General features: G+C 34.5%; 4 protein-coding genes across 6 annotated transcripts; 3 read left to right on the top strand and 1 right to left on the bottom strand.

Moving 5' to 3' along the window:
- The first annotated feature begins 300 nt into the window (after positions 1 to 300).
- LOC129573409 (uncharacterized) lies at positions 301 to 1,787 on the top strand. The gene is made up of 4 exons (XM_055453902.1): positions 301 to 722; positions 866 to 912; positions 1,216 to 1,336; positions 1,578 to 1,787. The coding sequence occupies exons 1-4, from the start codon at positions 533 to 535 to the stop codon at positions 1,643 to 1,645; spliced, it is 426 nt and encodes a 141-aa protein (XP_055309877.1). The 5' UTR covers positions 301 to 532; the 3' UTR covers positions 1,646 to 1,787.
- A 247-nt stretch (positions 1,788 to 2,034) lies between these two features.
- LOC129573405 (uncharacterized) lies at positions 2,035 to 3,715 on the top strand. The gene is made up of 4 exons (XM_055453898.1): positions 2,035 to 2,506; positions 2,577 to 2,623; positions 2,964 to 3,135; positions 3,340 to 3,715. The coding sequence occupies exons 1-4, from the start codon at positions 2,269 to 2,271 to the stop codon at positions 3,480 to 3,482; spliced, it is 600 nt and encodes a 199-aa protein (XP_055309873.1). The 5' UTR covers positions 2,035 to 2,268; the 3' UTR covers positions 3,483 to 3,715.
- Positions 3,716 to 4,270: 555 nt separating this feature from the next.
- Positions 4,271 to 9,175, top strand: LOC129573404 (uncharacterized). Of its 3 annotated transcripts, none has more exons than XM_055453897.1 (5): positions 4,271 to 4,554; positions 5,630 to 5,943; positions 7,727 to 7,773; positions 7,890 to 8,052; positions 8,345 to 8,517. In XM_055453897.1, exons 2-5 carry the CDS (start codon positions 5,712 to 5,714, stop codon positions 8,515 to 8,517), a joined length of 615 nt encoding a protein of 204 aa, XP_055309872.1. In that variant the 5' UTR covers positions 4,271 to 4,554; positions 5,630 to 5,711. The 3 variants fall into 3 exon arrangements, with proteins under 3 accessions (XP_055309872.1, XP_055309870.1, XP_055309869.1); XM_055453895.1 differs by having other exon boundaries at positions 4,271 to 4,576; XM_055453894.1 differs by having other exon boundaries at positions 4,278 to 4,428; positions 8,345 to 9,175.
- Positions 8,622 to 11,260, bottom strand: LOC129573403 (uncharacterized). Its single transcript, XM_055453893.1, has 2 exons — positions 10,661 to 11,260; positions 8,622 to 10,581 (listed from the first exon to the last, which is right to left on the bottom strand). Exons 1-2 carry the CDS (start codon positions 11,205 to 11,207, stop codon positions 9,698 to 9,700), a joined length of 1,431 nt encoding a protein of 476 aa, XP_055309868.1. The 5' UTR covers positions 11,208 to 11,260; the 3' UTR covers positions 8,622 to 9,697.
- Positions 11,261 to 13,761: the final 2,501 nt, after the last annotated feature.

The following is a 13,761-nucleotide window of genomic DNA, read 5'->3' as shown; positions in this document are numbered from 1 at the left end:
TTCTTCTCAATTGAAAAACCCTTTGTTTTGGCTGTACGTTGTTTTATAAGTCACTCCTTTTATAAGAACACTTCTTCTTCATTTGCTTTGTATCAAATTGAAAGAATTGCCAAAAATGACAGCTTGTCAATGTGCGATTAAGAAAATCTGAAAGAATTTCTTCACGAACAACATTGATTGTTAAAGTTTTTCAACACAAAAGCCTTTATTTTAGATACAATCTTCGATAAGTGCTATCAATTTCTATTCAGATTGGTCGATGAGTGACATATATTGATGACGCAGTCATTGCAAATGATAAAAAAATATAGAAATTTGGCGCACGAGATTTTAACGATTTTGCGCCAAATTTGATTCATTTGTGATTTCGATGTACTGAAGAAGGTTTTTGATCACATTTTGAGCATTTTTCAAAGACAAGTTGAATTCAAAATCCAAAAAACTAATATAGTCCAAGTAAATCAAAAAAAAATTGAAACTAATTTCATTAATTTGGCTCAATTCAGTTTATAATTTTGAATCAATTAAGAAGATGAAAGTTAAATTTTGTTGTGGTTTTGACGGGAGTTTGAAAAATAACCGATTTTGGAAGATCAACGGCCAATTGGTTGGCACTTTAGCTTTGGTGGCGAGTGTTTGTTTTCTTGTTAAATGTTTTTTAATGCCGAAATCTGAATCACAAACCTTCTTCGAAAATCCATTCAAATTGAGAATCGTGTGCGGTAAGTTTTAGAGAAAATTTTTGAAATTCTTTTAATAATCTTGCATTTAAGCTAGAAAAAGTACAAATTCAGCCAAATAAGAATATTTTAGAACTGAAGTTGTACTTTTTCCTACTTTATCGGTTCATTCGATGATATTTCAGGAGCGTTTATTGTGGCGAATCTCAGTTGGATATATGGATTAGCGAAGGTAAATGAAATCTTGGTCAAGAAAGAACATCCTTTGAACATGACATTAATCACAGCTAACGCGTCAACGAGATATGTCAACAGCTAGTAAGAAAGTGTCGAAATTTGACATATCCAAATATGAGGCAAAACCTCAGTCGTGATTTGAAGTTTTTGAGCTTAACTATTTTAACTAAAATAATTTTCTCTTTCTTCACCTTGGTCTCAAAACTGTACATTTTTCGGTCACCTCAAAAAATAATGACCTTTTTTTTTTACGCAAAATGATTTCTTCTGAACGAAATTTCGATTTTTTTCTGAACAGAATATAAATGAACTGATGTTAGTGGGTCTTCTATTTTACACGACCGCCTTATTTTGCCATTTCCTCCTTTTATTGAAGTATTCTTCACTTTTTCCAACTATTTACTTGGCTTTAGCAACAGGTATTTATAAAAAGTTTCATTTTTCATATAAAACAATGAATGATTAACACCAACACTGAGCTATCTCACACAAAAACAAACTGAGCACACCACCAGCTGGATACAATGTGGTAGAAATCGATTTGTATCGTGTGTAGTTAGTATGCCCTGGCTGTTTTTGTGTGTCATTCCATAAACGTACCGTCAGTGTGAAAAAGGCGAAAATATTCACGTGTGATTCATATTTATTTTTCATTTCCAGGGATATCGGTGTGGTTTTACGTAGTTGCCATCCTTTCCTACAAGTCGACAATCTTTTACAAAGCTTAAACGGTCGAAACACACATGACGAATTCCAAGTCACCTAAAACAACCGAAGGACGGAATCAAAACATCAAAATAAGCGCATGAATTTATTTCTAAAAAATAGATTTAAGAGTATTTCAAAGACTACCGTTTAAAACAAATCAAATATCAACCATATTATGAAGAATTTTTTTTATTATTTGCTTTCTCTCCATTTACTGGTTTCCGCTTGTTGTTCCCCCCATGTCATGTGTCAATTTGACTAAACAACACTTTGACATTTACGATCACAATGTGTGGACAAGTAAAATCATACATTTTCCGTTTCTGAATAATCAATTTTATTGATAACACGATAATATTATCTTATCTGATCACAAAGAATTCAGCACAATACTGCATGATGCAAGGCACAGTATTTGGTAAGCAATTGGAACAAGAACATAGCGTTTTTTGGAGAAAAGTTTATTTTGTTTGTGATTTTAAAAATAATAATATTTGTGTGTCGAGAAAATTTCCTTCGAATATATATAATTTACGCTCGATGTTGTATTGGCTTCAACCATTCGAGTTGATTTATCGCTTTTCATCATTGAATTTTTGGTGTTCTTCATTTGCATAAATTTCAATCGATTTTGGTTGTAAATATGACAATTGTTCACAAATGTTTTGGCTTTAAGTTGAAGAACAGTCCATTCTGGATGATTGTCGCAATTACCATTGGCAGTTCGACCTTAGCTGGCAGCATTTGGATTGCGTATGAAATATTTCGTACAAATGAACCTATCTCTTCAAACGTTGGTGGACTGATGAAGTACCTATATGCAATGTTCATTTTCAAGACTTGTCCGTGTGTTAAAGAGTTTATTGTCAAGATGCTATGTGGTGAGAACCTGCTTTACAATTGAATTGTAACTCGAAATGAGAAGCAATCGCTAATGTATCATCATTACAGTGATCAATTTGTTTTCATCGCCCAGCTGGTTTTTCGGTATTATTAAGGTAAATAATTTTCGAATTCGTCCCGATTTAGAAACATTCAAAGAACGCTCAAGACTTTTGCAAAATATTGACGGTGTCCCGCTCGCACTAACAGCTATCATACCTCGTTGACGTACTAACTGTCATTGGTGCGAGCGAATACGTTATATTTCACCGCCAAAATCTTCATCGTACTTTAGCGTTCTGTTCAAATTTGCACACATTTTTCGTCATATAGACCATTACTTCCATTGAAGAATTTTTGCAAAGTAAAATAAATGTTGCCCATGGCAATAGTTGGAGTCTAATCTAATATATTTTTAGAACTAGTACATTTCTGAAACGAAAATCTTTTCAACAGAAAAACCGACCATTCTTGATAGCAAGCCTTTTTTGGTGGACCATTGTTTTGCTCTTCATATTCTTTCCGTACACGTGCACCAGTGTCTTAAACGAAATAATCCAACGATGGAAACAATCGGATAACACTACTGTTTTCGTTTTTGCAATTGTGCTTCATTGTCTAGCAACAGGTTTTATTTTATTTATTTATTTTATTGGCAAATGTTGAGCAGGTTAACAGTAACAATTTCTTTTTTGGATCAAAAATTAAAAAAATAAAGGTTTTTGTTACACAAATTTTCATTTTCCAATTGTAAAAAATGGACTAGTATAAGAGTGTTACTATTGTGCGTTATTTAATTTCAATTTGTTGTCTTTTGATTTTCAATTCACAGGGATTTTTGTGACTTTTTATGTGGCTGCTGTGATATGTGTCAAGACGATGAAGGGAGGCGCCGATGTTGATCATCGCGTCGATGTGTTACAACGGAAATCCCTTACGAATAGCCCCACAGAAATACCGAATCAGGAACTGTAACGTCAGCTAATAACATTGAACAGCATTGACCAAAGATTAAAAAACAAGACTTGTTGAACGTTTTTCGAACTTTTTGGGATAAACAACTAATAAATTATTATAAAATTTAAGAAAAATCAAGTAATTTGATCAAAATGGAAGACCAAAAAGGATTTTCATTGTTTTATTGTTAAAAATAGTCGAAATGATTGAATAAATGAATGAATTGATGTTCCTAATGATTGATACAGGAATTCGAATCAATCATCTTCATTCAAAACTATATGACTCAGCTTTTGTGCAACTGAACACCTGGCCAATGCTTAGAAAGTGATTTATGGTCTAAATCGATAACGACAATCCATTACAAGTGGCTGCATTTTGTGTAAACATTTTTACGACAAGTCGCGATACATCACACAAACGCGAATCGTTACTTTGACTGAGGTTAAGAGGGGAGTATGTTTTTTTAAAATAAATTGTTGAAAGTATCGCTAAAAATATTCATTTATTCACGAACGATGATTTTTTGGAAATTTACGAGCCACGAAAACTCACGTTCTTTGTTTCAACTGTTTTATAGTGGAATGAAACTTGCTCATCTCATATATTACGAATTATGTGGAACAGAATCTACTCTAAAACTCATCCAAAAGTTTGATAATCAAATTGCGATTTCGTCACGGCTGCTCGTATATGCCGACAACAATTCATTATCGCTTCTAATTCCATTGAACATTCTGAGCATTCAAAATATTTCACTTTCTCATTACGCTTGAAAATAAAATTCAATGATAAGATAAACCCGTGAACAGATTATCAGTTCCACGATTCACCTAGCAATATACACTGCTCAAAAGTGAACTAGTATCTGTTATTCAGTTGTCTACAGTGTTTTAAACGCGGTTGAATAGGAAAAAATGACTTGATCGACTTAAATATTCCGTGCTTTTCATTTAAGAACTCGGTAAGGAAGTGGTTTCATTGAAAGTCTGTGTGTGTTTGGCAATTGGATGACGGATGTTGATGGTGGTACTTGGGAAGTTTGTGTGTAACACATCGGTCAATAAGTCCGTAGGATGACACACAGATGGTTAGTTAGTGGTTGAAAGAAGGTGAAAAACATTCAATAGCAGTTCCAAATACTTTTTTCAAGTTCCAAAATCTTCTGAAAGGTTCAAAAGAATATTTGAAAAAATTAAAATTCGGTGAAGTTGAAAAATGAGAAACAGTGGCGCAAAAAAAACTGTCTTTTTTCGACATATTGACTTTTTATAGTATAATAATGTTATACACAGTCTATGGAGTGTGTCTTGTCGGATTATCGTCCTCCGTGATAAAGTTGAGTAGATTGAAAAAAATTCATTCGTGAATACTTTTTCGAAGTTGGATGAAAAAAAAAATGCGTGTGAAAGTTGTTACAAACGTGATATTGGACTGACTGTACAGAATTTGACCGATAATAAGCTACATAGATCTGACAAGTTTGAACATCCTCCGATTTCGTTTGATGAAGTGTTTGAAATGAAACTAAAGAAAAACAAGAGCAAAACCAAAGAAAGTTACTGTAAAATTCCCTCGAAATGTTACATTTTAAAATAAAAATGAATTTCTATATGTGTTATTTGAATAAATTCATGGATTCTTGGAAATAAGTCATAAAATTTACAATTAGTCCCTGCGTTAAAATTTACTCTCTGCATGATAATCTATGAATTGATAGAAACTCCCTTTTTTTCTTCGAAAGACCGCTAGTAATCAAATTTCGAAAAATTCCAGTGCTCAAAGTGAAGCCTATACGTTACACATTGTATATTATTACTGGCATTGTGAATGTATGAATCACGCAAGTATGCTTTGACTTCTGCTCAATGCCATCAATGTGAGCGGTTTGATAACACTGTTATCATTGCCCGAAAGAGACAGATGAACAACAACCAAGGCACAATGTGACACATACACTGTTTACAATTTTTCGATGTTTGTTTTGAAACAAAGAACTATGTCGCTTAAACGAATCCTTGAGTGAATGCTTTGTTCCATACGACGATTTTCTGTGTTTCATTCGGTCAAAAATAGGAAATTTGTAATAGAAATAAAACTTTATGAATAAACTAGAAATGAAACCTTTCGATTTTTCTTACTCCAAAATGCATTTTATATTTCAGCTCAATGAAAATACTCTAATATTAAAAACGGTGGTGTCTCCCGAAATATTCTGGTAGAATCCGAAAAAAATCTGAGCTGAAAATGGATGTCGTTCAAACATTTTGTTGTTGCGATCGAAGAAAAAGGAGCATTTGGAAAGCGACCGGAATATGCATTGGATGGTTGTCTTTGATAGCAAGCACATGGCTTATCTACGAAGTTCTACTCACACCAGCCTCACAGTCCACAATCGTTTCGATTATTTATATAATTCTCATTTTGTACCTGAATGTTAAAGAGCGAATCTGTAAATATGTCACCATTTTCCTGTGCGGTGAGTTGACCTTTGGGAAAACAAAGTTCAAAGCTTGAAAATCAATTGAACGCGTGAGAATAAAAGACTGACGCTAGCAGGTTTTTCGCAAAAGCGGGATAACAATCGGGTGCACGCAAAAGAGACATTTCATCGTGTTGCTACAAACAAAGAAACACCACAGTGTTTACAAATATTCGATTCGTGAGTCGCATTTACATGGTAATCGATTGCTACGGCTGTTTGTTTTCGGAACTAAATGAAATGTCTCTTTTCCGTGCGACGGACTCGATGTGCGTATTTTCAAAACACAGTCGTCGAAAAAGAGATGCAATTATGATAAGTTGAACATGTTTATTTTAATAAGAACAACAGAGCCGCTCGCTTCGTTTCTGTTGAAAATCATTGCACACAAACCCAATCACGAACACGATTGAACATGTTTCGCTTTACAAGCGATTATGAATGAACGTAGTGTTGAGTGAGTACCTTACAATATTGAGTGTGCTATATTTGTATTAACACATTGGCGACACTTCTTCTCAATACGTTCATTCATAATCGCTCATAAGACGGGCTTGTAAACGTGCATATGCCTGTTTATGTGTGCAACATTTATTGCGCGTAAATTTTCAAGAAGAACGAAGCGAGCGGTTCTGTTGTTCGTAACACAACAGCTTGTGATACGAGTAAAAATTGCACATAGGTGTGAGCGAAACAGCATAAGTTTCCGGCGCTCGATTGTCTTCCATATTGGCCAATGCAATTGAATATAATATTATTAAATATTTACACATGGAAATATCTCGAATACGGCTGGATAAATCGGCAAAACGGACCGTGATGTCACTCCCAAAGGGAGTGTAAACACCCGGCTGGTTTGATGGCCTAGAATACAAATCCGGTGAAATTTCAGCTGATCCATGGATCCTCAGGATTCGACCAGGTTCCAGTGCTTCCTTTTTTATGTGCATCTGTAAAGTCATATTCCCTATGTTTTGTATGGAATTTTACCACAACGCAAAGAAATTGAAGTGCTGAAACCTGGCCAAATCCTGAGAATCCACGGACAACCAAATTCGACCGGATTTGTATTCTAGGCTATCAAACCAGCTGGGTGTTAACACTCCCTTGTGTTTGTGTGCAATGTTTTTCAACAGAAATGAAGCGAGCGGCTCTGTTGTTCTTATTAAAATAAACATGTTCAACTTACCATAATTGCCTCTCTTTTTCTTTGGAATCAATTTTTGTATCATATTGTTAATTTTTAGGTAACAGAAAGAAGTAAAAAAGTATTCATTGAAATATGTAAGTATTCTTTGAACAAAAAATTTGGCTTGGCAAACAAAACATAAAATATGAAAGCAATTGATTGGATTAGTCAGCCCTGTTGCGACGAATGTGTGACGACTGTGTTTTGAAAACACTCACATCGAGTCCGTCGCACGGAAAAGAGACATTTCATTTAGTTCCGAAAACAAACAGCCGTAGCAATCGATTACCATGTAAATGCGACTCACGAATCGAATATTCGTAAACATTGTGGTGTTTCTTTGTTTGTTGCAACACGATGAAATGTCTCTTTTGCGTGCACCCGATTGTTATCCCGCTTTCGCGAAAAACCTGCTAGCGTCAGTCTTTTATTCTCACGCGTTCAATTGAAGGAAATTGTTTGATAGTGTTTTTCATTCATTATATGATTATTGGCACTAAATAACCGAATGCTTTGAAGTAATTTCTTCTATTAAGAAATCTAATGAAATTTATTCGCAATTGATCTTAACTCTGCTTAAACGTGTTACAGTTTTGAATTGGCTAAATTGTATAATGTGGCTCTATGGAGTTTCTGAGGTGAGTGAATCGTTTGATTCATAAATATCATTATAACAATGATTTTAATCAAACCAATCATTGATTAAAAAGATAAAACTTTATCAAGTCAAAATTGTTTTATTTCTTTCAAACAGAATGTAAAGGAGTGTATGCTTGCGAGTCTGATGTGGTGGAGTGTCCAAATTGCCTTCTTCTTGGTTTCCTTTTGCATGATCATTCTCTTTTTCGACCTATACAAAACACTGTTCGATGTGTCAACGTGGGAGTTCGAACATGTGGCTTTGGTTGTCTCAACAGGTAACAAGAATTTTCTCTATAAAATTCGCAATTGATTCCAATTGGAACCACTTATGTGGTTCAGTTTATAACTAGAACTAGTTTTAAGTTAAAAACTAGAGACTTTTAAAACCGGATTCAGTTGAAGCTGAACTTGGAATGGACATAAATGATAAAAATATTTATTGGTTCTAATAACATTTTTCGTCAATGAAAAAAACTAAAATAGTTTCAATTTAACACTTTCAACTGAAATCAATGACGATTTATTTTAACTCATTTTTATTTCCTTCTTACCTTCCTACCTTTTCAGTACTCTTCGTATCATTTTATATCATCGCATTCATCTGTTTCAAATCGCTCAAACAAGCAAGCTACAACATTTCCATGGGTCAATCACTTCTGAACATTTCCTACTCACCATCCTCCGAAGAGCAAGAAGATGAAAGCCACAAAAGTGAAGACGAAGAAATGAAATGTGTTTAAAATAGAGAACTTACTGAGCGTTCGATTTTCCATAAAAAATGCTCAATTTTCTGAATACTTGATAGAAAATGGATTGTGTAAGAATCTTACACTGTAAGATATAGTTCAAAAACAATAAGCAATTTCTACTATTTGTACTTATGATTGAAAATTGTATTGGACGTTGTTTTGAGTTTGCATTTTAGACCGTTTCAATCAACTTTATGCTTGTAATTTATCTTTCTTAAATGCATTTCAATCAACAATAAGGAGCTTATCGAATTCGTTCTAGAATTTATGCCTTGTTGAATTGTTACCTCTTTCTAATTTGTTTATTTGAACGGATATACAAAGTTAACGTAGATTAAGCTATTGATTCTCGAAAAAATACAAACAAATAACTTTGAAATAATTTCAATTAAACGAATACTTGAGTACATTCAAATCAAATTTCGATTAAAGTAATCATAAAAGTTGAGAAAGAAATAGTTTAAAATATGAAATTCAATGATGAAATTTCTTTGTACGTTTAAAATGAAACTGTGTTTTTTTTTATCGAATGACTCAGACTTCTCGCGAAGAACTTGGCGGTGAAACAATGGAATGAAAATAAATTCCAAACATAAAAATTGAAGTTGAAATTCTTATGAAAAATAGTGAATAAAACTATGAACCCTTATAGGCAAAAATTCTTTTAATTTTCGATAAACCTGAACATTTGTGCTTGAATAATTTGCTGATATCAACTTAACTGGCTTGTGCGTTTGATTCATGAATTATTGTTCAACTGACTTATCCCGTAAGTTTTATTGCTAATCTTGAGTATGACTAAATCCATGAATATTTCGACGATGATTTACCCCAAGTGAATAACCATGTACAACGCATAGAAATTATCTGAAAATGAGTAATACTTTAAAATAAATTATTACAACCAAGTGAGTCGTCGGATAATTTCTGGTTTCAAAATGAATGAAAAGTTCAAAGTGTTGAACAGTCTAACCATAGACTCAAGATTCTTACAAAAGAAAACCGAATTCATAAAAAAGAATATGAATTTTCTATTAAAATGAATAAAATCTCAAATCAATTAGATAACTAAAGCATTGCAAATGCTTCACTTCATGCCCGAACGCATTTTTTAACAGAGTCACACCAAACAAATGCATAAATAATCCCAAAAAAATCACCGCCCATCAAATTATGTTTGAAAAAGGTCATTCCATTCGTGCATCATGACCCGTTTAAGTTCGATCAAACTGTGAACGGTTTCACCGGTAGTCCATTTGGTGGCAATAAAAATGTCTTCATTCACAAAAATGGAAACTTTGCGGGCGCCGAGAATTTTCTTCCGTTCCTCGTTCAGAGCCGTTAGATTCAGTTGATTTTGATTGAAAAAATTCTTTCCATTAAAATTTGGACTGAACCGTCCTTTCTCATTGAGTGTTCGAATTTTAATCTCCCTTATTCGCATCGAATTCCTAACAATCGCTAGAACATCTTCGACATTTGCCTCCCAAAAGACGACTTTTTCAAGATTGGCCAGATTGCTAACCGTTTTCTCCATATTCAATTTTCCACAAAACGTGTACAATTCCCTCAGATTGATCAATGATGGCAACCAGCTGCCCGCTTCTTCCTTCATGTGTATCGTGTCGACTGCATACAATGAAGCAATTTGATCAATAAACGGCTGCTTCAAAACTTCACTGTAACGCAAATGAAGCCGTTTAAAATGGCCTCGATTGAAAAATGTATTGAGTAAACTGTAAATGGTTGATGTCATTGGGTTTTTTGCGTCTTGAAAATGAATAATCAAATCGTTCCACATGATGCACGCCTCCAAGAAAACCATTTTATTTTCCCAGAATTGATCCATATCCAGTTCAAAGGTGCGAATGTTTGGATTCTGTTTGAAAAGTACCTCCAATTCACTTCGTTTGATACTGCTGCATTTGGTGAAATCCAAATGTTCGAGCGTTGGAAATTTTCGAAGCAACCAATCTTTGTCCTTGTTTAGGAATGTGTTGAACTGAATATTCCGAATTTTTAAGCGCTTTAGCTTGTGACAGTACTTTAAAAATCCTAAAATAGTGGAAACAGTTCATTCATTTTATTTTTTTTGTCATCAAAATGCTCAAGTGATCACAATCGATGATAATACCTTCATAGATATAGATGAACATTTTGCAATCGACAATTTCCACGGCTTCCACATTGGCTAACAATCGTTTGATGCACTTGATTTTCGATTCGGTCATCACAACACCATCGAATCGAATGGCTGTTAAGGCTTTGCCACAATTCATTTCGGCATAACGGAATTGATTTTGTGATCCGCTCGGAATGATCATTTTCTCAATGTATTGACAGAATATATTTAACTGATAACCATAGGTTACACCACGCGATTGATGACGATGCGCCACAATTCCATCATCAATACACACTGCACTCGGCGTATAGTTTAACAGGTAGTATGCACCACAAATCACCTTAAATCGTTGACACGTTTGAGCTAAGGCGTGTAACTCTTTTAACGTCAACCAATCGAACAATTTGTTTAAAGAGTTGACGTTCAATTTTAATATGGGAGATGTATTCATCTTAATTTTTGATATTTGACTAGATGTCCTTGACATTCCTTCCGTCTCAGAACGACTACGAAACAATTTGCCACTCATACCAACACCTTTGCCAAACAAGTTCATGGCAACACTTTTTCTTCGAGGCGTTGATCTCGTTTCTTGAGGAAATTTATGAGCTTTGAAATCAACAGAACAATTCTACTAAAGACAGGTTTTTGAGCTATCAAAATTCACTTTGATTCTGCTTCAATCCAACAGCGTAACTGACGATGTGATTATTCAAGCCGATAAATGTCCCTTGCTTGATTGATGATCTCATTGCTATGATTAGACTCATTCTCCTCCTACGTAAAACGAAACTGATTTCATTCCCACTATGCCGCTTATGCAACCATGTGACTGTTTTCAGACATTGACCGTTTTTTCGGCATATCTCTCCCTCGTATGCTCGATGCAATGACGGAGAAATTCATATCTTATCGCTTGTAATTTGTGAATGAAGCGATGTGAACATTTGTAAATTTTAAATGAGAAGTCATTGGATTTTGTAGTATTCATGTAAAACAAACAGTACAGTGTACCAAGTACACAATAGTGGTGCACAGTTGTGCTCTGCTCAATTTCTTACAAAGAAGCGAGAGTGAGATCGATGATGAGTTGGACTTTCATTTCGTACCGGAATGTGTGAAAGAGGAGGCTGAAAATGGAAAGAAAAAGGTGAAAAAGGAAAAGTCTATCGCCAAGTGCAAGTCCAAACCGAAATAGATCACGTGCTCATGATGATCAGAATGCAAATGCTCCAGAATTGGCCAGAAAAAGGAACCGTGGCAAAAGTGGAAAGAGAGCCTCATCGAATGGCAAAGGAAAGAAGCATGCTGGTCGAAAGATGAAGAGCAAAAGAGGTGGGTACAAAGAAATCGGTCAAAGAAAATCCGAAGAAGCACAAGTGTCATCTGTGCAGTTACACTTCATCACAGAGCTTAAAATAAGGGTTTTCTTTGATTCACATTTTCTGAAATCGAAAGGGGGGGGGAGGGGTAATTCAAAATCCACAGTGGCATAAAAATCAAGAAAGAAAGTTAACGATTAAAAAAAAATTGCAATTCCGTTTATTTATTGTTGTTCCAAACAGTTCCGAATTTGGGTTGAAAATTGGGCAATTATTACTTTTCCGTACACAACGTGTCAAGGGAAAGTATAGGAATTGGTCCCGAAAACTTTTTTCGCAAAATTAGCTTAGATCATCATAAAAACTCATGAAACGCGTAGAAAACCACTTTTTGAGACACTTTTCCGTTCGTGTGCCGTCGTCGTTGTCGTCGTTGTCGTAGCTGTTTGTAAACACGATAACTCAAAAAATAATGGAGATAATCCAAATCTGAAAGTTCCAAAAGTTTTGTATCCAATAAACTTAGTTAAAGATGAGCCATTTTCGATTTGATCCTGGGGTACTTTCCCTAAAAAAAAACCTCAAAAAATTGACACTTTTGTATGAGAGGTACCTGTAAATCTACTCCGATTGGCTTCAAACTTTCTGGGATTTCATTTTTTGGGATAAAAATAAGATTCTGAAAGTTTGAAACCAATCGGAATCGATTTACGGGTACCTCCCATACAAAATTTTTGAAATTTTGACTAAAATTACCGATTTTTGGACAATTTTGTATGGGAGGTACCCGTTAATCTATTCTGATTGGCTTCAAACTTTCTGTGGTATCATTTTTTGGAGGAAAAATAAGATTCTGAAAGTTTCATGTTGATCGCATGTGCAGAAGTTAGGTTTTTGGCCCTCAATTTTTTCCAAGAAAATTTCGACAAAAATTGAGGACAAAAAATCAAACTTCTGCAAATGCGATCAACATGAAACTTTCAGAATCTTATTTTTTCTCCAAAAAATGAAACCTCAGAAAGTTTGAAGCCAATAGGAATCGGTTTACGGGTACCTCACATACAAAATTGTCGAAGTTTTAGTTAATTAGACCGATTTTTCACTTTATTTTCATTATTATATTTTCGCTGCCTTTATTTGAAGAAAATTCACAAAAAATAACCAAAAGTACCTACAGACAACGCAGGCCAACGGTACGGAAAAGTTCGGGATTACCAATGTAATTCTTTTTATTATCAAATATATTTTGTATTAATGAGATCATATCAAGTAAATGAGCGGCAAAATTCAAATAAACCGGTTGAAACTGCAATATCTATCACATCAAATATATTTGACGTTCGAATGTCGCGAATTTTTTTAAAAAGAGATATCAAATTAATATTTTATCGGTGAATTCTTAATTCACCGTTTGGCATATTTTGATTCACATTTTTAAATTTTGATTCACCATTTTGGACTTGATTCACTCTTATTTTAAGCCCTGCTTCATCATTAAAAGGAAATCTAACGATGCACAAGCACATCCGTACTCACGCTGGTGAGAAACCTTTCCACTGCGATGTTTGTTCGAGAGATTTCAGAACAAAATCTCACTTAAAAAGCCGTGAAAAATTTCACAACCAAAAAAGGCCATTCGAGTGTTCGGTTTGTTCTACATCATTCAAGTTGCAACAAACACTGGTTTGCCACTTGCGATCTCACGTCGATGAGCTTCGATGGCATGGAACAGCATATGCATTTCAAACACACCGGTAAAAGACCCTTCGAATGCGACCTATGTGAAAT

Source organism: Sitodiplosis mosellana, unplaced genomic scaffold (assembly GCF_009176505.1).
Source record: "Sitodiplosis mosellana isolate CC-2019 unplaced genomic scaffold, AAFC_SMos_1.0 Smas_scaffold_6064, whole genome shotgun sequence".
In the NCBI taxonomy this organism is placed as follows: Eukaryota; Metazoa; Arthropoda; class Insecta; order Diptera; family Cecidomyiidae; genus Sitodiplosis; species Sitodiplosis mosellana.
This window is presented reverse-complemented; position numbering and strand designations above follow the sequence as displayed.